This window comes from Sebastes umbrosus, chromosome 4 (genome assembly GCF_015220745.1).
Source record: "Sebastes umbrosus isolate fSebUmb1 chromosome 4, fSebUmb1.pri, whole genome shotgun sequence".
Lineage (NCBI taxonomy): Eukaryota > Metazoa > Chordata > Actinopteri > Perciformes > Sebastidae > Sebastes > Sebastes umbrosus.
Genome location: NC_051272.1, coordinates 38,151,453 through 38,176,712, shown reverse-complemented (window position 1 = coordinate 38,176,712; position 25,260 = coordinate 38,151,453). Strand labels below are relative to the sequence as shown.

The window sequence follows — 25,260 nt, the reverse complement described above, 5'->3', positions numbered from 1 at the left end:
AAACATTCTATAAAGCTAAAAATGCTGCGTGTCCTATTTTTACACTGTATCCCAAAAACATGCATCATTCTGTGACATTTTATGTTTTTGCTCAAATTGATGATGTCACTATCATCTCCCCTCTCTGTAATCCTCCAGAGGTGTAACCCCCCCCCGTCCATTTCTAACACCTGAGCTAATTGGTATGCATTGCTCCTGGGTCTGACCCAGGTCGTATCTGAACTGTCCTGACCAGGGTTCAACCCGGGTTGACTGGCTTGGTTTGAATTGACCAAAGGAGGGCTGGACCAGGGTATGTAACCCTGGTCATTGGTATGAAAGTGAATAATGTGCTGAAACACACACCCATACAACATGATCAGTTATTTTTTGCATCACTCAATGAAGTAGCCTAATTGCATTAAATGTATTTATGGTGTTGTTACTGTGACACACCAAAGACACTAGTTAGTGTTAATTTACTTTTAAAATTAAAATGATTTCAGCTGAAATTAATGTGTTTCATGCCCTCTTTTTATATTGGCCCATTTTACCTGAACATTGTGTAGCTCAGGAGGGAACTTACTGATACTCTAACTCATAATTCCAAAATAATTATATTTTTTCACATTTTTTTAACAAATAAATATTTAAGAGACCCATGTCAATTTATAGAAATATCGTTAGATCTCATGCATGGCTTATTTGATGGTCTTATAAATCATTTACCAAAGAATGGCCCATTTTACCTGACTCCACCCTACTACTTTAACTAAAGTAAAATAGATAGGACTTTGCCCACAACGACTTACAGTAGCTCGTTTGTATGCTATTCTGTAACTAGAATGACGTTTTAATTTTCAACCCGGGTGGTCTGGCTTGGTTTGAATTGACAAAAGGCGGGTTGGACCAGGGTTAGGTAACATGGTCCAACCCTGGTCATTGGTGTGAAAGTGGTATAATTCTACTGTAGTTACAAATGGTTTTGAGTTATATTACCAGGGGAGGGGGCATCCTCCCTAACAGTAGAGGGACGATTTTGCAGGTCAAGGTATGCCTTCTCCACACAGCACAAACACTGTGTGAGTGATGTCTCTGAAAGCTTTAACCTGAAGACGAGGCTCTCATGGCTCTTCCTCATAAATTACAATGGTTGCACTTTAGGGGGGACTCATTTTCTAGTCAGCGCATTGATATTTAAATCAAACCTCAGGCGCTGTTCAGACCTGCCATTAACATGCGTCCTCAGGGATCGCATCACAAGTGTACAGCTTTAAATAAGTCTGTTCACACCTGGCATTAGAATGTGTCTCCACATGCGTCTTGAGTGGCCACTTGTGATCAGATCTCACTTTTCTGCTCTTTATGCAAATAAACACGTAGTAAACACATGGCTGATACAGCAGACGTTGTGACGTTATACGACAGGAATGTCAGTAGTAATATCCTACATATTTAACATTTTTATAACATCAAAATACAAGGTTATTGTACCGGCCATCCCCGGGGACCTCAGCGCCATCGGCACCGCTACCTTTGCCAGGCAATAGCGGGTACAGAGATCCAGAGAGCCGGGGAGGAGAGAGAGAGAGAGAGAGAGAGAACAGGCGGTCAGGCAGGCGTCAGCTACGCGCAAAGCAGCGGAACAAATACACCGACACATCCCCAACAGTATGATAACAATGTATTTCCTGTGCCTAGTCTGATATTCTGTAGATATGTAGCCTATAGATAAGGTATATTTTAATAAAATACAGTTGTACCGACAGGATACAGTAGAGAACAGAGGCCGTTTCCATGCTGCGAGGCAGACAAGCGGCACCTGTGTCTGCCTGTTTATTCACATGAGGAGCTCAGTGATCCCACGGATCCCAGCTGGACATCAGATGAGTAGGAGGTCCTTAATGTGGCTCAGAACACATTCACTACACACTGCTGAAAGAACGTGGCCATATGTGGCTCAGACCACCTCTGAATGTGGTCTGAAAGATCTGATCTCAATGCGTCTTGAATGCGTTCACACCTGTACGTAGATCTGTCCACTTGTGATCACTGAGGACGTATGTTAATACCAGGTGTGAACAGGGCTTCAATCAGATGGGTTGCTGAAGGGAATCTGACAGCTGTGGTCTGAACATAGAACATAAATGATCTAGCAGATTCGGCTGGTTCCCAAGCTACCCTGCCTCCACACCACTATACATCAATACTGTTGAAGGTATAGGAGGAGAAATGCAATTTAATGAGGCCCAGTCGATATAATTGAACCTGATTATTGATTAAAACAACAAACTAAAAGACCAAAAAACAAATAAAGTAACTAAGGAGTAAAAAACCTCCAATAGAAATGTGCACTGACGAGGACTTGACTGATAAAGCTTGTTTTCTTTAAAACTGTCATAAACTGAGTCCTTTGGAAGCAAATGATAGTTACATATATCCTCTTTTTGATATTTTAACCATTTATTGTTACATAGAACCATATAATCATTTGATCATTATGTAACATATAATCTTTTGCTCATTTACAACTGTATTTCATTTCATTATGATCATTCATCATTTAAAAAAACTCGTCTTGAGTTACTTTAGAGGTGATTATCATTATCATTATATCTTACTGTGTGACTTTCTATGTGAAAGAAAGGAAAAAGGCGTCTTGCCTATAAATAAGGGTTGAAGGACAAAGGGTTCTTTGAAAAGATTTGATATGAATAAGGAAAGTTTTACCTTAAGTTTTATCCTTGTGTTTTTACTAGATGTGATTTGATATCCATATAACAAGCATTTAATCAACGTGTGTTTGTTCATTGAGTATAAAGCAACTGCGTAGATAGCAGGCAGATGTTTTAAACATGTGAGGTGTGTGTGCTTAACCCTCTTTTGTGTGGACATTGCCCCCCCCCAGGAATCACCAGGGTTGCGTTCGAATTACGTCCTAATGTCTTTTCCTTACCACTTTTCCTTGACCTCAGTGGAAAACGTCATGAGGTCAAGGAGAAAGATGAGAAGGAGAATTCAGAAGGAGCTAGGAAAAGACAACAGCGGTGTTAGAAGAATCCGAATGCTCTTTCACTAGGCTCCGTCATTATAATGCGGATGTTAGTGACGTCAGTTTGCATTGTAGTTTGCTGTGGCGAAACTACAATGTCCTGAAGATGGACTACAAAAGGCACTGCTTCTCCCCATGTGTTATTAAATAGGTCTTTCAGTGACAGGCTGCTTCACCTGCGGTGTGTGAAAGAGGGATACCACAGCTCCTCCTACTGCTGCTGGAACACTCTATCAACAGATGATAAGGGATCATCTGACCTAACGTGGAAAAATATCACTTCATTACCGAGGTTGGAATTGAAATAAACAGGAATATATGATAAATATTGAGTTAATTGTTGGAGTTATGGAGAAGGGGTAGGACCATATACTGTTAGTGTAGGCTGTACTTCTACTTGTTGATTATTTGTTAATTGATTGTTTACTGTTCATTTTATTAGTTATTCTTGTTTTGTTTTTCACTGAGGTATTTGTTACATGTTCCAAATAAATAATTAATTAAAAATAAAGTGAAACGAAATGGTTGTCAGTGTCCACTCATATTCAACATGAATCCAAATTAGTGTATGAGCGTATGAAAATAATATGCAAGATAAGCATATAGTTTGTTATTATGAACGGCCGAATGGTGCGTCGCTTTAAATGCTGCGGCCTCAAGGAATTGTGGGAAGTTATTCTCTCGTTTTCTTTGGTAAGGATGCTCCAGTGTATCCTATGCTAAAGGAGATAATAAAGGAAGCATTGAAGCTCCTTTCCTTAACTTTTGGTGAATTCTAACGTCTCTTATCATTATTATGTCATTTCACTCAGTTAGGAACCTTCCTAAGCAAAAAGGCGGGGCTGAAATCATGGCTCGATGACGCACTGGAGCCATCCTTAACATAACCCCACCCATCTTCACAAACGTGGTTTTTGAAAGGCAAAATACAAACCAAGAATGCTGTCATAAGTTATGTCAATTAGCTCAGTCAGTAGAACATGAGTTTCATAGTGACATGATCATCCCACTAGACATTGGCATTTTCATCACTGCTTTAGTATTGTAATGTATTTTTATGATTGTAATCCATCCCATGTCCTATGTATATTTATTCTTTTTCTGTAAACTAACTAAACTAAAAATGAATAGTCAGTATGGAGTACCAGGGCCACGAATGTCTTTGAGACTACCAGGACCACAACGGAAAGCACTTTGTCCACGGCCCTGGCGGCGAGGTCCGGGCGGGGGGCGCTGTAAAGATAGCAACCGCGAAGCCGAGAGTCACCATCGCCCCGAGCCTTTCCAAGCCGACCGACCCTCTCGGATGAAATGCACCCGGCGGGGGACAGCCAGCACCGGGAAGAGGGGAGAGGAGATCCGGGGGGGGGGATCCTCCCACACCGAGCCTAACCTGCCGAGTTGAATCCCCCAGGGCACTGCGCGACGGTGTGAGGCCGGTACGCCTCACACCGTCCACAGGCTGAGCCTCGATCAGAAGGACTGATGGTACGTGTCCACAGGCTCTGACCTTTCCACGCTTCCCATTCATTGTCTATGTAAGCAACCGTGCAATGCATTCTGGTAGCGCGGTGGCGCGATTCGAGAGACGGAGCGTCACGACGCTCGCTCCTCATTTGCATAAAGTTGAGGGCTAGTCTACTTTATGAAAATAAAGGGCGTCCGACGCGCCTCACCGCCTCTCCAAACTCCCGAGAATCTTTTAAAATAATCGTTGTCGATCCAAAATAAAGACAGATTCATGAACTGCATGGATTATTTCTGGCCTCAAATGTTTTCAGAAACACATTTCAGTGAACTATTTACGTGAAATAAGAGAAGAAAGTTTCCAAGCGAGCCTCCATACTGGTTCCGGTTTGAAAGCTGGAGCAGCAGCCCACGGAGGGAAAGCGTTCGTCCAATCAGGTGGGGACAGCCTTGTGTCTAGTGACAGCCCACCAAGCGTCCAATGTTGGGAAGCGTCGCGTCCCCTCGCGATAAAAAACGCCCCCTAGCTAGCATATAGTCGATCTGTGCACTCTGACCCAGTGATGACACACGTTGGGTGACAGCCCCCTCATTTGCATAACGAGGCAGAAATTCAGAAAGAAATGTAAAAATAAATGTGAAAAGAAAAGATTACATAAATAAATAAGTTTGGGGAAAATAAAGAAAGGGTGAAATGCAAAGAGAAAATTGTGCAGAAATAAACCAATGCATAAATAGATAAAAAAAATACATGCAAAAATAAATAAATACATTTAAAAATACATTAAATTAAAAACATAAATGAAGAAAATGGACAATTAAAAAAAAAAATTAGTTATTAAATAAATAAGGGAATTAATACAAATATAAATAAATGAAGCAAATTAAAACAGAAATATCAGTTTATGTCACATTTTATCAATTAGTTAATGACTACATTAATTTTTAATATTATTTTTGCTACATTCAATGAAATTTATTTATTGAGTCATGTTTTTTTTAATTGAATCAATTAATTCACTTCCGGCGCCGTCCTGGTGCCTGCTACAGTTGCTCTTCGTCATCTTGTGTCTTTTCCACTTTTTTTATATATTTATTTACCCTTTCAAGCCTTCTTGTGAATTAAAATAGTTAGCTATTAGTAGAACGATGTGGCTTCGCACATTCTTTTTTGTTTTTCTCACACAGGGCTCCATTGTTTACACCAGAGATCAGCTGATGAGCCTCTGACGGTGTGGCGTGGCCGGCGGGAGACCTGAAATCCCCGAGGAGCTGAGGAGGACGGTGGCTAAGGAAGAGGAGATACCGACCGTATCTTCCCTCTATCATCATGGGGAACGTAAGATCTCTGGCAAACACGATGGATGAGCTAACATCACTCACAAAGAGCGTGAGCGTGTTTCGTGAGGGCTCTGTTATGTGCTTCACTGAGACATGGCTGCATGATGGCATACCGGACGCTATCGTGAGTTCAGCCGGCTTCCAGTTAGTGCGGGCTGACAGAAGTTGCAGCGGGAGCGGCAAGAAGAAAGGAGGGGCAGTCGCTCTTTACGTGAACAACAGATGGTGCAACCCTGGACACATCACAGTGAAAGAACGGGTGTGCAGCCCGGACATTGATCTGTTAGCAGTACGTCTTCGTCCATATTACTTGCCCAGGGAGTTTTGCCAAGCCATTGTGATTGTTGTTTACATTCCTCCTGCTGCTAACGCGTTGCGGGCTGGTGACGTAATCAACTCCGTGACCGGGAGACTACAGACACTGCATCCCAATGCCTTCATATCAATCTCTGGGGACTTTAACCATGTCACCCTGACAACAACACTGCCCACTTTTAAACAGTTTGTGGTCTGTAAAACAAGGGACAACAAGACACTGGACCTGCTGTATGCTAATGTTAAGGGAGAATACAACTCCATAGCTCTCCCTCCTATGGGCAGATCAGATCACAACCTGGTCCACCTCAAGCCCCTCTATAAACCTGAAGTCCAGCGGCAACCAGTGATCACCAGAATTGTCCGGAGGTGGTCACAGGAAGCAGAGGAGACTCTCCAGGATTGTTTTGAGGGGACAGACTGGGATGTTCTTTGCGATGCACATGGGGAGGGCATAAATGGACTCACAGAATGCATAACAGGATATGTTAATTTTTGCATGGACAGCGTGATCCCCACCACGACTGTGAGATGTTACCCCAACTATAAACCCTGGGTTACCAAGGACATCAAGGCATCACTGAACTGGAAGAAGGTGGCCTTCAGGAGTGTCACAGGAGGACGCTAGAGAGGAAACTCCAGCATAACAACATCAGGGATGTGTCGAGTGGCATGAGAGCCATCACTGGCAATGGAAAAAGACCGACCGGGGGATGGAAGGAGACCTGGATGAGGCCAACGAGTTAAATCGGTTCCTTATCAGGTCTGATGACGTGGCTTCTACCCACCCTCCCCCCAGCTTCTCCTATGACTCCCCTCCCTCTGCTCCCTCACCTCATAATCTTTCCCCAATGTCTCTGGCCATTCCTTCTTTTGTCCACTCACCTCCAACCCCCTCCCCCTTACACCTCTCACCTGGCTCCCTCGCGCCACCATTCACCTCAACACCCCTGCCCCCTTCCCTCATCACCCTCACTCCACCATCTCCCCTCAATGACTTCCCAGGCTCCTGTCCATTCACCTCAGCCCACTTGCCCCCCTCCCCCATCAGGGCTCTCTATCGGCTCTCCAGGGTCAATCACCATCTCTGCTGGGGATGTGAGAAGAGAGTTCAGTCAGAATTCAGACTACGCCCAGGCATCAGCCCCGCATCAGAGTGAATGACGCCATCATCTTTCTGCAGCACAGGGCTTATACTCACCTGGAAGAGACAGGCAGCAATGTGAGAGTCATGTTTTTTGACTTCTCCAGTGCTTTTAACAGCATACGACCTGCCCTGCGCTCAGGACTAAGCTACTGGACATGCAGGTGGATGAAACTACCTCAAAGGTCGGCCACAGTATGTGAGACTGCAGAACATCGTGTCGGACACAATAGTGAGCAGCACGGGGGCTCCTAAGGGAACCGTCCTGCCTCCCTTCCTGTTCACGCTCTTCACCTCAGACTTCAGATACTGCTCACAGTCCTGCCACCTGCAGAAGTGGGCTCAGCAGGGGACAGGAGAGTGGTAGACAGTTTTGTGGAATGGTGTGATCTAAATCAACTGCAGCTCAACATCACAAAGACCAAGGAGCTGGTGGTGGACTTTAGGAAACAAAAGACCCACCCTAAACCAGTCTGCATCAGGGGGACTGAAGTGGACATAAAATGGACTGGTCTAAGAACACACAGACTGTGTACAAGAAGGGTCAGAGCCGCCGTAGTGTGCCGGGGCAGCAGGGTGAAGGCAGCCGACGCTAACAGACTCAACAAGCTCATCAGGAAAGCAGGTTGTGTCCTGGGAGTTGAGCTGGAGTCTTTGGTGGAGGTGTCGGAGAGGAGGATGGTGAGGAAACTACTCAGTATTAGGGACAACGACTCATCCCCTGCACGCCACACTGGAGTCATACCAGAGCACCTCCAGCCGTAGACCGAGACCACCGAGATGCATCACAGAACGCCACACTGGAGTCATACCAGAGCACCTTCAGCTGTAGACCGAGACCACCGAGGTGCACCACAGAACGCCACACTGGAGTCATACCAGAGCACCTTCAGCCATAGACCGAGACCACCGAGATGCACCACAGAACGCCACACTGGAGTCATACCAGAGCACCTTCAGCTGTAGACCGAGACCACCGAGGTGCACCACAGAATGCCACACTGGAGTCATACCAGAGCACCTTCAGCTGTAGACCGAGACCACCGAGGTGCACCACAGAACGCCACACTGGAGTCATACCAGAGCACCTTCAGCCGTAGACCGAGACCACCGAGATGCACCACAGAACGCCACACTGGAGTCATACCAGAGCACCTTCAGCCGTAGACCGAGACCACCGAGATGCACCACAGAACGCCACACTGGAGTCATACCAGAGCACCTTCAGCTGTAGACTGAGACCACCGAGATGCACCACAGAACGCCACACTGGAGTCATACCAGAGCACCTTCAGCTGTAGACTGAGACCACCGAGGTGCATCACAGAACGCCACAGGAGGTCTTTCCTACCAGTGACCATTAGACTATAGAACTCCTCCCCCTTCTGCAGGAAGAACAGCTGAAAACACCGGACACTGACAACAAATATAATATCAATATAATGTGCAATACTACTTTTTGTACCAGCCCTGGCCCCCACTTTGGCCCCGCCCCTGGCAGACACACATAAGCAGACACACAGACAGACAGACAGACAGACAGACAGAGAGAGAGATGGATAGTAAACAGCAGAGGATCAGAAGAAGCAGAGAAATGCGTTTCTGATGTGAACTGCCAGGCTTGAGAAGCTCCGGAACGCATGAAAAGTCACGGTACGCCAAGGAGTAAAATGAGTAAAATACTGCGTACCGCTACGTACCGGCCCACTTCCAGCACTGCTCATCTCTCATGACATGTTGAGCAAGGCAGCTAGCCTATAACTGCTTACCGCTAACTCTACACTCCCTCATCTCTCTCCCTCTCCTCCTCACTGTGGCAGCCCGGCACAGAGCCATTGGGCCAGCCCAGTGTCATTAAGGAAAAAAAACGGGTCGATTTACCTGTTTTATGGGCCCCCCCCAAAAAAAGAAAAGACATACGTCAGCCCAAAAGGACGTCGGCCCAGCGGGAAAATGCCCGGTATGCCAGATGGCCAGTCCAGCCCTGCAGAGAGCTGCCGTTAACGGGCGCGGCAGGTGTCAATGCCTGGCTTCAGGGGTCCTCAGCTAGTCATCTCACCAGCAGCAACCGGGTTTGCGTCCCGGAGAAAGGCAGTGAGAAGCTAGGCGAATCTCCTCGCCACCAGTTTAAACAGTCTTCAGCTGTAAGGTCATCAACTGGGTTTCACCAGCGGAGCTGAGAACCGGACCCTTTGAACGGAGAACTGGTTCAAGTGAGTGCCTCCTGAGACAACAGGAGTGGATTCAACTTGAGGGATCTAACAACCTATATGACCATTGTAATAAAGTTGAAGTCTTTAAGTCTTTTAAGCCCACATCACTGTGCACGTGTTGCTGGCCCTGGGCCTAGGGCTACCTGGGCCAGTAGCAAACTCTGTATGTAGAAACAAAGAGGCAGAAAACTTTAGCTTGTGTTCAGCTGAACTGCAGGATTTATTCTGCTTCCTCAACATAGGAAATACTTCAACAAATGACTTCCCGAGGTAATCAACAAAATGCTCTCTGTAGTGTCAGGTAAGTTACAGTATCTTATAACAGATATTACAATATCTTCAGGAAATACATACATAACCATTTTATCTAAACAAATAGAAAACTGAAGCGCTGTGAAATAAACATTATGTTCATAAGTGTCCTTGTTCTTGAATTACATATTGACCAGGAGAACAACAACAAAAAAGCTCATTTGTTGTTATGTGGTTACTGTAACTGCACATAGAACAATAATATACAACCTAACAGTGAGTTACTATTACATTTACCTCTCATTCTACTCCTACTGTTACTCCATTGTCACATATTCACAAATTAGGCCGACTGTATTTACGTCTCCTTTAATGTCAGTAACAAACAAACACACATATACAGGATATAAAATAGACGCATTACTTTGCATTACTGCACTTTATGTATCTTCAGGTCGATTAACATAACAAAACAAACCTCTTTTGTGTGTCTCAGCATTTCTACTGTACTGCTTAAGTTACTTTACTCCTTAGCGACAGGCCCGCTAGCCCAGCATGAACATCTCTATTTCAACACTTTACTGACAACCTACTCAACTCTACACATCACACGTTATCTCCAAGGATTGTCTCCAACACTTTGTCTCTGAGGGTTTTTTTTTTTTTTTAAAGTTATTTTTTTGGGGGCATTTTCCATTTTTATTGACAGGACAGTGGATAGAGTCTTGAAAGGGGGGAGAGAGAGAGTGGATGCGGAAAGGGCCGGATTCGAACCCGGGCCGCCGCGGTCAGGACCAAGCCTTAATACATGGACGCCCGCTCTACCAACTGAGCTAACCCAGGCGCCCTCTCTGAGGGTTTTAAGGTTCCTCCCAGCGCTATGCACACCTAGTGACGTGTTTGAGTGTTGCACTACAATGTAACAAGTGGAGTACAATGAAATTGGCATCAAATCACTATTTAAGACACAATAAAAATAAAAAAATATATATGTATGGGTATATGTTTTTAAACACATTTAACATATTATCTTTGCAATGAACTGTACCATAGTCCCATGACATTTTAACGTCTTTTTAAATTCCTGTATATACATTTTTAACCCTTTACATATGGTGTGTTTTAAGACCTCTCCACAGTGATGGCTTTCTACGGTGTGCAAAGCAAAAGATTCAGTTATAGATACTCATTTTAATTGTGTGTTAATCTGATATAATCAACCTTATTCATTATTACCCAGTGGTATTGATCCCTATGATTCTGTTTGTTAAAATCAAAGCAATATTACATGTCATGACACACACACACACACACACACACACACGCACACATACTTATATTGCATTACATACACATACACATACACATACACATACACATACACCACATTAACTCACACACCTCATTACACACACTCACACCACTTTCAATCAAGATACTGCATACACATTACACTCATCACATGGATGACCTTTTACTCTCTCCAGGTTTTATTTTTTAAATTTTTTTTAACTTTTCAGTTAGTGAGTTTTATAAGAATCAATGTAACCTGATATTAAAGGTTGTAGGGATTAATAAACTCAGAAAAAAATGTTTGGACATTTGTATATGGTGGATTATTTCTCTGTTGTTACAGTGCTAATTGTCATTGTATTTTACATCGTTGGAAAGCCTGTTTATTTACCTTCACAATGATGTCCAACTTGTAAGGATCATGCATTTGTGGGATGAGCAGCACAGCTGGTTATGTGGGAAGCGCCCAAGAACAATTTGCCAAAATGCTCCTTCAATGGTAAACAGTGTATTCTCCTGTTGGTGTTGACTCTTGTTTTGAGTTGTTTGGTGGATTGGATGATTGAACTCTCTATCAGTAACAAGGAACAAACAAGACATATTGGCTATTTGACACTTTATTCATTTAATACACCGTCAGGAGCCTCAGCAGCGGTGGAAGATCCATACGCAGCCACAACAGCCTGGCACCTCCTCTCATGCTGGTCACCAACCTGGTCACACGTTGCTGTGGGATGGCGTTCCATTCCTCAACCAGGATTCGTTGCAGGTAAATAAACAGGCTTTCCAACGATGTAAAATACAATGCCAATTAGCATTGTAACAACAGAGAAAAATCCACCATCCTTAATTTCCAAACTTTTGTTCTTAGTTTAGTAAAAGTGTACACTCTTTAAGATGAACTTGACCAGTTGAGGAAAAGGGAGAAATGAAAAAAACTGAAGGCTTTGGGGGGTGTCTGAGCTGCATTGATGGTGTCTGAAAGGAGGGTTACATTGCATTCTGCTTCGGGGTACCTCGGTGGGTAAGGATACCTCCATCTCAAAGGGTCAGAATTAAATGATTTACTTCCATTTATATTGTTTTGTTCCATTTATTTCTTATTCTACCATCTATCTTGTTTTTGTATAAGAATGAAGATTCACTTTGAGTGTGTAATGTCATTTAATCCAGTGTGTTGGGTTATATTTGAAACTTGATCAGGTAAATCACCCTACATCACCCTGAAGATGATCGGTCTGGACGGATGGGACAATATGGGTTTTCCCTCTATTGTCATCTGAGGTTTTACCTTTGTCCTGTCCAGATAGAGTAGTTAGCACATCTGGTCTTTTTACTCCATCTCCTGTAAAATTGAGGTGTTTTTGGCCAGTTGTCAGTAGGTGCATGTGACCTGCGACCTCTGTCAAAGAGCTCTCTAACCCTTTATAGGGTTAGGGAGGTCTACAGGTCATTTTCTTTGTTAGGCCTTAATTGGCTTGAAGACGGAACTCGTAGGTCATTGCTAGAGGTTAAGGATGAGCCTTTTAATAATCATGTATCATTCATGGTTTATTATCATCATTATATGCAACTAACGTAATACTTAACAAATGCCTACATGGAAGGTGATTATGAAAGGGTTTTCATCATGTGTTTTTTATGTTATTCCACTGTTCCATCTGACATACAGTGTAAACATCACGATATGTGACTTTTGACTGTTTGAATTAGTCATTACTGCGTGAAGTGGATCAACCCTGGCGATGCTCTGGTGCTTTGTTGCTAAATGAATAGGTCACACTGAGGGGTAATTAGTGTTGATCTGTCAATCAAAAAGGAGGGGTTGTGATGGAATTTTCTATCTATTCCTCTCGCCTTGGTTGGGAGGTCAGAGTGTCTCTCAGAGTGTCCCTCGTGTTGACATCACTGGGTTGGATTCCTGTCTAAGGGTGCCACCGTTATCTGTACAGCTGTGTCTGCAGTAGGGGCCGTGGAGCCAGTCTCCGGGGCAACCAGGGTCAAAGAGATCAGTAAGTCAAAACATGATGAGGATAAAACACTGAGCACCAGGGCGAGAGGGCAGAGTTGTGAGGCCTTCACCCAGAGAACACATCACTGGTGGAGACCCGACAATTGCTCCTTGATCAAGCTTCAATAATAATAATAATAATACATCAACAGCTCCTTTGTATTTGTTACAACTATATTGACTTTACTTCTACTAAGTGATGTTTTGTTGCATTTGCTCTTCCCCAAACTTTTTCTTGCTTTGAACCTAAACACTGCCTGAGTCACCGACGCACCACAGCATGACGAAGGCAAGAGCGAGGAGAGCAGTCCCTAGTAGGTCTCCGAGGGCTGTGAGGTAAGGTATTGCATAGCTGTCGGGGTCTTTACCCCTCCGCCATAGACAGTGGACCATGCAGTCGGCTACACACAGCAGGGAAAAGACCTAGGAGACAGACACAAGTGATATTGTGGCCTTGTTCACACCTGGCATTAACATGAGTCCTCAGTGATTGCATCACAAGTGGACAGCGTCTGTTCACACCTGGCATTAGAATGCGTCTCCACATGCGTCTCCAGTGACCACTTGTGATCTGATCTCACTTCCCCGCTCTATATGCCAATAAACACGTAGTAAACACACGGCTGATACAGCAGACATTGTGACGTAATACTACAGGAACGTCAGTAGTAATATCCCACATATTCGCATGTGGAGACTCATTCTAATGCCAGGTGTGAACAGAGGACGCATGTTAATAACAGGTGTGAACAGGGCCTCCGGCACAGTGACAAGTGACAATGTATGCAGATGAAAAGTGGCCACACATCTGACTCACCTGAATCAGGGAAGCAGACAAGAAGGCAACAGTCAGGAGAGGACTGGGCAGAGTCTGGCCTCCTTTCATCAGGTGGATAGTGTGTAAGAAGACGAGCTGACCAGGGATCACCAAGAGAAGCAGAACCTGAGCAGATCGATGGTTTGCTCCTGCCATGACAAAGCTCAACATCAGATTGTGTGTGAGGTATGTGTATTAGGTGTGGCAAGCTGTTTTAACATTTAATAGCTCAGCTTGACTATCCAGAATTAATATGTCCACAGATGTCCACAATTGCATTTTGACTAGTCGTAATAACATCATGACTAGTCAGAATTCTTATTCCAGATATCTATAACAACATTGTGACTAGTCAGAGTTCTTATTCCAGATATCTATAACGTCATTTTGACTAGTCCAAACGACAGTTAGAGATATCTGTAGTTCAGTTCTGACTATCCTAAATAACAGTTCCAGATCTCTCAAACCTCATTATGACTCAGAGTTGTTGTCATGACGTTGCTCATCAAGGCTTCCCATTGGATATCGGCCCATCACAGCATCTGAACAGTGTCAGCAGAAGCTTTGCTGACTTGGATAGTTCGGTAAAGTGTGAAAGATATTGACAGATTCAAACTTCCTGGATCAATAACTCATCAGAGAAACATCGTTAAAACACCAACGAGGGCTCTTTCTAACCGTAGTGAGGTAGACAACGAGCTACAAGCTCATCTTAATCACAACCAGCCTTTAGTCCTCCGAGCTGGACACCTAACATCGCTCTCTATGTGCAGCCGGCTGTGAGACGTGTGGATCAGATAGATAGAAACTGACATGAAATAGAAAGAGCTCATCATCAGGAGTCTGTGGCCAACGAGAGCTTTGTTCACTAGAGAGTTGTGGTAGAAATTTACAGCGTGTTGGAGATGTCCCCAGACACACTTTATAAATCCATACGGCTATATAGTATGTTTGAATAGCTTCACCCCCCCCCCCCCTCTGACGAAATTACAGATATCTGCAACGTCATTTCACCTCGTCACAACTCTAATTCTAGATATCTGTAATTACATTCTGACTATCCCTAACTCCAGTTAGAGATATCTACAAAGTCATTCTGACTTTCATAATTTAATTTAAGATATCTAAACATGACAATGTAGATATCTACAATTGAGGGGAATTAAATTTATCTTGAACTGGAATTATGACTAGTCATAATTCCAGTTGCAGACATCCATTATTCACATTACGGATATCTGCAACTGAACGGTGGATATCTGTAATGACAAACCCCATACATATGAATGGCAAAAGTAGTTTGAAACTTACTAATCATAATGTAATTACGGATATCTAAAATTAGAGTTTGCCGATAGTCAGAATAGAATGAGGGATATCCTGAATTAGAGTTTTGACTAGGCGACATTGCAGATATCTCTAATGAAAATCCTGTCTAGCAATTAAATGTTAAAACAGCTTGCCATAGGTGTAATGCAAGGTGAAGGGGCATGCTTTGACCATTTGATCTTTACCTGAACCAAAGAACGTGCGACAAGGGCTGTAGCAGCCCTTACGCTCTTCAGGAACCACTCCAGGTGAGTAATTCAAATGCAGATTAGTAGAAATACGACTGGACTGTATGGAAATGAGGTTTCCTCCAATACCTGAATAAGAAAGATAAGATAAAGAGAAACTGTATCAGATGTCACACGTCTCCCTGTGGAGACACAAAAGGAGTTATACAACATGTTGTCATATATGCAGTAGAGTGGAGGCTGGTCTATAGAGGCAGAGGTACTATGGAGGTACTTTAGGGCCCTAATAAGTGTCTTGAAGTGAGGAAATGACTATGGATTTATTCAAGAGTCTGGAGGTGGTGGCGAGTACGGTGAGGCCAGGGATTGAATGTGGCATTGGAAAAATAGCTAAATAATCGGAGACGTGACGTAACTTAAGGATTCATCCATGACTCTATTGATTGAAATGTTTTTTTTAGATCTTAATTTCCACAAAAAGTAGCCCATAAATTCCCTTTCAAAGGAGGATAACTCACCATTTATGACTGGAGCATAAACTATGATTCCTGCCAGATTTGGATCTGACACAGTTTTGTCCAGAATAAGTCCTCCAAAACTAAAAGAAAGAGAGCAAAAAAAAAAATCTTCCGTGTAAAAACCCGTATTTTGACATGCAGTGATGGGAGGGAGATGATTAGTGTTTTATCTTAAAACTCAAGGCCTGGACCTTTTAAAGAGGACCTATTATGCTTTTGTGCTTTTCCCCCTTTCCTTTAATGTGTTATATAGTTTTTTTGTGCATGTAAAAAGTCTGCAAAGTTACAAAGCCTAAAGTCCACGGCAAAGGCACAACCTGAAACGCCTTGCTTTAAGTCCTGCCTTTTCTTCCGCAACGTGGTGATGTCACCAAGTAACACATTTATATACCTGCTAGTTTGGCACGCCCTCAAACAAAGCTAGTTCGAGTGTAGCTGGAGCGGATTCTGAAGAATTGGTTCAGGGAAGGAGGTAGGGGCAGGAGCTCAAACAGAGCGTTTCAGACAGCGGGTGAAAAGAGGAGCTGCAGCACAGCCGGTATGAGAAAGATAATGCATTTTTTGAGAATTAAAGCATGTCAAGTATGCACCTGAAAATGAGCATAATAGGTCCTCCTTAATGCCAAGGAAAATGTTAAAAACAAATTCTTATTTTTAATTTTTTTTAAGTTTATAAACTTAAAAATCCACACCACAGCTAAATGTACAAAGTTCCTGGAGTCTTGAATACATGTGCATGCTTCAGTCAAGACTGATGTGAGTACCTGCTGATGACCATCGCTGTAATGATCGGTTCCCAGCCTGTGCGGAGCAGAATGTGACTGGCTGGATGTTTGGAGGAGATGACCACCCACAGAGGAATCAGGCATAAAAATAACAGATCCACCAGATACAACACATAGGGATACAAGTCTGTCAAGAGAAAAGGTCATTATTTGCACCTTTATTTTCAACCAGGAATCAGTCTAAAACTGTGTTGGGTTTCTGATAGTTATGGATGTGTCAGTTCCAGGATTAGCAGTACCATCTGTTGGCCAAAAGGGAAAATTACATGACCTCTGACTCGTGGAGCGACCAATATCCTTGTCTCTCTTTACCTATGAGGGAGTAGAACCACTGACTGAAGCAGGCCAGCAAGGCCAGAGAGATGAGATCCCCAAAGCTGGCAGCTATGGGCGTGGCTACGTTGTCAGGGTTGATTCCTATCCGCTTGGAGCCAATGATCACTCCCACCATAATGATACCTAGAGAGAGTTAAAGACAAGGTGAAGCTCTTAATCTATGAGGTGACATGGCATCAGTCCTGAGGGCATTCATTCCGTCGTAAAGAACTGATAAACCTACTTAAATTTCAACCTGAAAGAAACTAGAATGGCCTCTTAATTACATTATAATTGCTCCTCGATTTTAATTATAAAGAAAATAAAGGTGATGTAGGGGGTAAAGTGAAAGGAAAGGGGGGCCTAGACGCACTCTCTCTTGTGCATCCAGCCCATAATTCCTAGCTACACATCTGCCTCTGTGGCACTGAAATTCAAATTGTGGGTTGATCAGAAGACCTTCTGCAACCAAAGGTAATAAACCCAGTGCAGAATTGATTTATATCTCCAAGATGTGCCATGCCACAGTCCCTCTGTTCATACTCCCATTTCTAGAATCATTTCTATCATTGAGAGCAGCTCACTTAACTAAACAAGAAGACAATTTCCTGAGAAGTACGTTTTTTCCAGACATTTAGGAGTCTTTGCTAAGAAAATAGGTCATAGAATAACTGTGAGGGGGCTTAAAAAAGAAAGAAAGAATGAATTGGTTGTAGCATTATGCACAAACTGCAGTGAATGATGGCATGATGTATGGACCTGGCCCCAAACAGAGCAAGGATCAAATGGATTTAACAGAAACACAGGAGTTGTGGAAGTGAAACTCTTAAAATGATATAGAAATATGTTAACCAATGATAAGGAATATTGATCATATAACCTTATTGAAAAGCATATAATCACTGTTACTGTTATGATGTTTTGTAGCCCTTAGTGATGTCCCCTCATGACCCTGGCTTTGTCCTGTAGTTGTTTGTGAACCATCATCTAAATGATGGCGTCTAAATGAGCTAATGTATAACTTGATAAGCCTGAAAAGTTCTCTCTGTTTTGTCCGTTCTGGGCTACTGTAGAAACATGGCGGAGCAACATGACGGACTCCATGAAGAGGACGATTCTTACAGCCCGGACACACCAGGAACGTCAGGAGCGCGTGGCGGCTGCGTTACGTGTTGTTTTTTATTTCGGCGTCCCTGTTAACAGGTTAAAGCAGCCACACTGCCCGCGTGTGACGCGCGTCACAGCTGCATCTCTTCTAGAGAATAGAGGTCTTGCCTATTTTTGACGCGTGCCACGCAGTTCACAGCAACAACAGACAGTGAAGGTGATCTATTGACTGTATATTAACATCATATCAGCAAAATGACTACAGTTTCTATGTCTATCTGTAGAATATGTTACGGAGATGAAAAAAAGTAAAGACTTCATTTTAAATCATCACTTCCTGCTTTCATTTCATAATAATAATAATAATAATAAAAAATTGACTATATAGCGCCTTTCAAGAAACCCAAGGACGCTTTACAAAGAGGGCACACAAAATCATACATAGAATAAAAGCCCTCAAGCGTTTTTTCTATGGACAGAATTCCTTCATTTGTTAACACAAAGCTTTTATTCTGAAATATGAGCAGTCAGTGCTGTGGAACATGCAGTGACTTAGAGAGCTCCACGAATTGATAAAGTATGGGGTTTAAATCAACACTTCCTGCTTTCATTTAAAAATAAAAGCCCTCAAGCGTTTTTTCTCCGGACAGAATTCCTTCATTTGTTAACACAAGGCTTTTATTCTTAAATATGTGCCGGACAGTGTTTTAGAACATGCAGTGACTTGGAGAGCTCCATGAATGAATATAGTACGGAGTTTTAATTGTGGATTATTACTATGATTTACAAATGACCACACGTTTCTTAGCCTTTCTCGGTCTAAAATAAATATAAATGACATTTATAATGAAATGAAATGGCTATTAAAAGGCAAACTCTATGTAGAAAGAAAGGGCTGACAGCAGCAGCTGAAACGCAGCAGACGTGCAGCTGAAATGCAGCTGGTGTGAACGCCTGACGCATGTATTATGCAGCCACCACGCTACGCAGCCGCCACGCGCTCCTGACGTTCCAAGGTGTGTCCGGGCTGTTAGTTTCAGGTGATGAAAGTAGTTAGTAATATTATAGTCCATTTTTGCTAATACAGACGTAGGCACAATTGTTGGTACTCTTCCGTTAAAGAAAGAAAAACCCACAATAGTCACTGAAATAACTTGAAACTGACAAAGTAATAATAAATAAAAATTTACTGAAATTAACTAATGAAAATCAGACATTGTTTTTGAATTGTGGTTCAACAGAATCATTTAAAAAACAAACTAATGAAACTGGCCTGGACAAAAAATGATGGTACCCCTAGAAAAGATGTAAATAGTTTGACCATAGGGACATATTAAACTAAGGTGTGTCCTGTAAATAGCATCACAGGTGTCTTCAAACTTGTAATCAGTCAGTCTGCCTATTTAAAGGGTGAAAAGTAGTCACTGTGCTGTTTGGTACTCATGGTGTGTACCACACTGAACATGGACCCACAGAAAGCTAAGGAGAGAGTTGTCTCAGGAGATCAGAAAGAACATTATAGACCTTCATGTTAAAGGTAAAGGCTATAAGACCATCTCCAAGCAGCCTGATGTTCCTGTGACTACAGCGTGCACATATTATTCAGAAGTTTAAGGTCCATGGGACTGTAGCCAACCTCCCTGGACGTGGCCGCAAGAGGAAAATTGATGACATATTGAAGAGACGGATAACACGAATGGTAACCAAAGAGCCCAGAACAACTTCCAAAGAGATTAGAGGTGAACTCCAAGGTCAAGGTACATCAGTGTCAGATCGCACCATCCGTCACTGTTTTAGCCAAAGTGGACTTAATGGAAGACAACCGAGTATGACACCAAATCATAAAAAAGCGAGACTGGAATTTTCCAAAATGCATATTGACAAGCCACAAAGCTTCTGGGAGAATGTCCTTTGGACAATGAGACAAAACTGGAGCTTTTTGGCAAGTCACATCAGCTCTATGTTCACAGACGCAAAAATGAAGCATCCAAAGAAAAGAATACTGTACCTAATGTAAAACATGGAGGAGGCTCGGTTATGTTATGGGGCTGCTTTGTTGCATCTGGCACAGGGTGTCTTGAATCTGTGCAGGGTGCAATGAAATCTCAAGACTATCAAGCATTCTGGAGCGAAATGTGCTGCCCAGTGTCAGAAAGCTTGGTCTCAGTGCCAGGTCATGGGTCCTCAAACAGGATAATGACCCAAAACACATCTAAAAACACCCAAGAATGGCTAAGAACAAAACATTGGACTATTCTGAAGTGGCCTTCTATGAACCCTGATCTAAATCCTATTGAACATCTGTGGAAGGAGCTGAAACATGCAGTCTGGAGAAGGCACCCTTCAAACCTGAGACAGCTGGAGCAGTTTGCTCACGAGGAGTGGGCCAACATACCTGTCGACAGGTGCAGAAGTCTCATTGAGAGTTACAGAAATCACTTGATTGCAGTGATTGCCTCAAAAGGTTGTTGCAACAAAATATTAAGTTAAGGGTACCATCATTTTTGTCTAGGCCAGTTTCATTAGTTTGTTTTTTTAAATGATTCTGCTGAACCATAATTCAAAAACAATATCTGATTTTCATTAGTTCATTTTCAGTGAATTTTATTTATTATTACTTTTGTCAGTTTCAAGTTATTTCAGTGACCATTGTTGGTTTTTCTTTCTTTAACGGAAGGGTACCAACAATTTTGCCTACGTCTGTATATCCCCATAAATCCTACACACAAGCCCTTTAAAATTAATTGATTCCTGAGGTGTAGGGATGCACTGATCCGACTTTTTTTTAGTCCCGATAGCGATACCTGGGCTTTGGGTATAGGCCGATACTAAGTACTGATCAGATACCAGTGTTTAATTAATAAACTGTATGCCTCACTGTGTGGAAGAGAATGGGATCGTTCTTTTATTTGTAAGACAACATCAGGCTGGACTTAAACGTTGATTTACTAACTTTGTAAAACAAAATGTGACCAATAAATACATGGATATACATTTATTGAATTGTTCTTTATTATTGGGATGGTGGATTGTGCACCAGCAACTTGGTAAGAGAGCTTCAGAATTAACAGGAATTACAATCCAAGTGTAAACCTTATTAATGCAGCAACAAATTGGTCAAAACTTAAACAGGAATAAGAATTCCAGTAGGCCTATATGATGTATGTAGTATATAAACATACAATTTAGTTGAATAGATCGGGGGCTGCACGGCGGTGCAGTGGTTAGCACTGTCGCCTCACAGCCAGAGGGCTCCTTCTGTGTGGAGTCTGCATGTTCTCCCCGTGTTAGCGTGGGTTCTCTCCAGGTGGTCAGGTTTCCTCCCACAGTCCAAAGACATGCAGGTTCATGTTGACTCTAAATGTCCCGTAGGTGTTAATGTGAGTGTGAATGGTTGTCTGTCTCTATGTGTCAGCCCTGTGGTAGTCTGGAGACCTGGCCAGGGTGTACCCCGTCTTCGCCCCCTCCCCCCCCGTGACCCCGAATGGGATAAGCGGTTACAGATAATGGATGTGGATGGATGGATGAGTGTGATGCACCTGGTTGTGCAGGTTGTGTTGTTACCTTGCAACAATGAAGCCACGAAGGCGGTAGAAACACTGGTTGAACACAGGAGCATTACATGATGTAAGGGCATCTCTCCTTCTGCCATCCAGCCCAACACAGTCGCCATTAACGAGGCTAACAGGCCGAGCACTGTGGCTTGTAGCTGTAAAACGAGGGTGATAGTAAGAAATGTCCACAAGTCATGGTCGATCACAACAAAATGATGCAGATAAACAGGTAATGATATAGAAATGGTAAATGGAAGATAAAAAACACACAATTAATCACAAATGAAAATAATGTACCTGCTTGAGCGCCAGGTTCCCAATGATCAACATCCACTTTTCTCTGGCAGGTTCCATTTTTCCTGCATTCACCTGACAACAGCAAATATGTTTTATTAACTCATTAAAATGTGGGCAAACTCAATTTGCTGATCATGTGACATGATTGAAAGCAGCAGCACATATTAGAAAAATGTGCATTAAAGACTGCAATAATTATAATCTATAACAGCAGCAGTAGATATTTTGGTGTTAGAGGGTTATTGTGTGTGTGTGTGTGTGTGTGTGTGTGTGTGTGTATATATCTATATCTATATATATATAGATATAGATATATACTGTATATGTTATACTGTATACATACAGTGTATGACTGATTTAACTGTTCATCAGAGTGACGCCTGAGGGTAAAAACTGTTTGTGTGTCTAGTTGTTTTGGCGTGGCAGTGCTCTGTAGCACCCCCCAGAGGGGAGTAGCTGGAAGAGGTTGTGTCCAGGGTGTGAAGGGTCTGCGGTGATGCTTCCTGCCCGTTTCCTGGCTCTGGAGGTCCTGGATGGAGGGCAGGTTAGCACCAATGATTTTGTCTTTAGTCTGTTCCTGTCCTGTTTGGTGGCCGACCCAAACCACAAAGTGATGGATGTGCAGAGAACAGACTGATTATTGCAGTGTAGAATTGTATTAGCAGCTCCTGTAGCAGGTTGTACTTCCTGAACTGCGCGCAGGAAGTACATCCTCTGCTGGGCCTTTTTTTTCCTGATGGTGTCCGAGTCTTATTGAAAGAGGCTGGGACACGGGTCTTGGGGTATTGGGTATAACACATGCGCAGTGTAACTGGGGCTGCGTGCATTGCGTTTGGCCCAATCTCGGCAAGTGCAGACCAGATTTTACTGCGCATGTGTTGTACCGCAAAGATATGAGGTGTTGATGACGCCTTGTATCTCCTCTTTCCACCGTCCTTGGTGTCTATTTTGGCAGTCCAATTGAAGTCCTGGGAGATGATGGATCCCCTGAAACTTAAAGGTTTCCAACAGCAGACACAGTGTTGTTCAGAATGATGATGGGGGGCAGTGTAGGGGGGGCTCCTCCTGAAGTCAACTGTCATCTCCACAGTTTAAAGAGCATTCAGCTCCAGGCTGTTCTGACCACAGAGGGCCAGCTGTTCAGCCTCCTGTCTGTATGAAGACTCGTCACCGTCCCGGATGAGGCCAATGACCATTGTGTTGTCTGCAAATTTCAGGGAGTCTAACAGACGGGTCTCCTGAGGTGCAGTAGTTGGTTGTAGAGGGGGGAAAGGGAAGTGGGGAGAGCACGCATCCCTGGGGGGCACCGGTGCTGATGGTCTGGGGAGTGGATGGGATTTTCCCCAGCCTCACCCGCTGCCTCCGGTCTGTCAGGAATGTGATCCACTGACAGGTGGGAGATGGGACAGTGAGCTGGATGAGGATGTTGGGATGATGATGCTGAAACGCTGAGTGAAGTCCACAAACAGGATCCTTGCATATGTCTTCGCGGAGTTTGAGGTGTTGCAGGATGTAGTGCAGTCCCATGTTGACGACATCATCCACTGACCTGATCCAGCAGGGGTCCTGTGATGTTCTTTTGGTGGAACAGCACCAGTCTCTCAAAGGATTTCATGACCACAGATGTCAGGGCGACGGCCTGTAGTCATTCAATCCTGTGATGGAGGGTTTTCTTTGGGGACTGGGGATGATCGTGGAGCATTTGAAGCAGGAGGGGACTTCACACAGCTCCAGTGATGTGTTGAAGATCTGTGTAAGATTGGGGGCCAGTCTGGTCAGCACAGACCTTCAGACAGGAGGGAGGCACACCGTCTGGGCCTGGAGCCTTCCTCATTTTCTGTCTGTGAAGTGTGTCTTCACAGATCCTGAGTGCAGGTGGGGGGGTCAGTGGATTAGGGGTGGGGGGGTTGTCAGGGGGGAAGGATGAAGGAGGTCGTTTGATGAGACGATATAAATCTTTAAAATTGGACACAAATATATAGTTTAACTTTTAGGCTAACTCGTTCCTGAAACAGCTGGTCATTGTAGTTTTTTAGCAAATGTCACTCAAAAGGAGCACATTTGTTGGGACTATTTTTCCCGCGGATGAATCCACACTTTCAGGGCCCTAGGAGCATTAACTTCATCATAATGAAAGAGCATCTCAGCCAGGCACAGTGCGGCCTCAGCAATGTGTTTTTAACATATTTTGGACGACAATGGAGCTCTATATATGTATATACAGTATATCAGGCATTGGTATGTCAATGAATATGATAATATTTGATCATTATATTCTCTCCTGTTCAAGAAAAACATAATTTCAGATTATCTGAGTCGTTTGGACTATTGTTAGCATCAATTGTCCTGCAGGATATTGTGCTGCAAGTTGATCTGCTGCCGAGGTTTTCACAGCTCCTTGAGGAGTTTCACACGAGGACAGAAAACCCATGATGCAAGAAGGCAAAAAATATAATTCTGAGAAAGAGGTTGTAGTTGCCCCTGTCAATCAATTTCCCATGTTATTCACTTTCCCTCCAACTCTGTTGCCCATCTCTGTCCATTTCACTGCATCCACAGCATTGTGTTAAGTGTTCTTTTATACTGTGTGCAACGCACTCGTGCTATTTCTTTGTAATTATGTATATACTATAAAAAAGATTACTGACATGAGGTCACTTTTTTGTGTACATCATGGTATGCGTGTGATTGGATTAAAATGCTGGTTTTGTGTGTGTGTGTGTGTGTGTGTGTGTGTGTGTGTGTGTGGTAACATGTGCCACACTCACAGCAGTCGAGAGTCTAGATGCCAGAGTCATTTTCCAGGTTCCCTTCATTCCTAACACTGCAGGGACCAGGATGAAGAGCTCTGTGATTTCCTGGAACACGTCCCAGTTCTGCCATGAAAAACACAGTCATAAACTGAATTCATCTAGAAGATGAACTCCAGTCAACACCAAATGCAACAAACGCAATAAATCATCTTTGTTTTCCGGCCAAGGTGATGCTCACTTAAAATAAACACACCGACTTTTAAATTCAAAATCAGTTTTTGTTATTTTATAATTTCCATGTTTCAACCCCTCTTCATCTCTTCACTTCCCTGGTGAAATGAGAATGTTTTCTACACACAACTGCTTCATTTAGCTTTTCAGGCATTTGGAAAGACAAGAAAGGATGACATCACTACTAACTGTAAAGCACTTCTTTGCCCTCCTCGGCTTACTTTGTTTCCTCACTGAACCACTTCAAGCAGCATCCAGCAGAGACGGGGTCCCGAGCCCGGCCAGCAGAAATGTCACCA

At 43.3% G+C, this 25,260-nt stretch overlaps 2 protein-coding genes across 2 annotated transcripts in view; both read right to left on the bottom strand.

Moving 5' to 3' along the window:
• The window catches only part of LOC119486724, a 1,187,645-nt gene that overhangs the window by 10,926 nt on the left and 1,151,459 nt on the right, over positions 1-25,260 (bottom strand). The gene's annotated exons all lie outside the window — the stretch shown is intronic.
• The window catches only part of slc41a2a (solute carrier family 41 member 2a), a 14,444-nt gene continuing 1,612 nt past the window's right edge, over positions 12,429-25,260 (bottom strand). The window contains 10 exon segments of the mRNA XM_037767037.1: positions 12,429-13,490; positions 13,885-14,033; positions 15,399-15,530; positions 15,920-15,999; positions 16,684-16,831; positions 17,017-17,163; positions 21,691-21,835; positions 21,978-22,049; positions 24,746-24,853; positions 25,196-25,260. The exon segment at positions 25,196-25,260 is cut by the window's right edge and continues 42 nt beyond it. Of these exon segments, the coding sequence (XP_037622965.1) occupies positions 13,314-13,490; positions 13,885-14,033; positions 15,399-15,530; positions 15,920-15,999; positions 16,684-16,831; positions 17,017-17,163; positions 21,691-21,835; positions 21,978-22,049; positions 24,746-24,853; positions 25,196-25,260 (1,223 nt within the window). The 3' untranslated portion in view covers positions 12,429-13,313.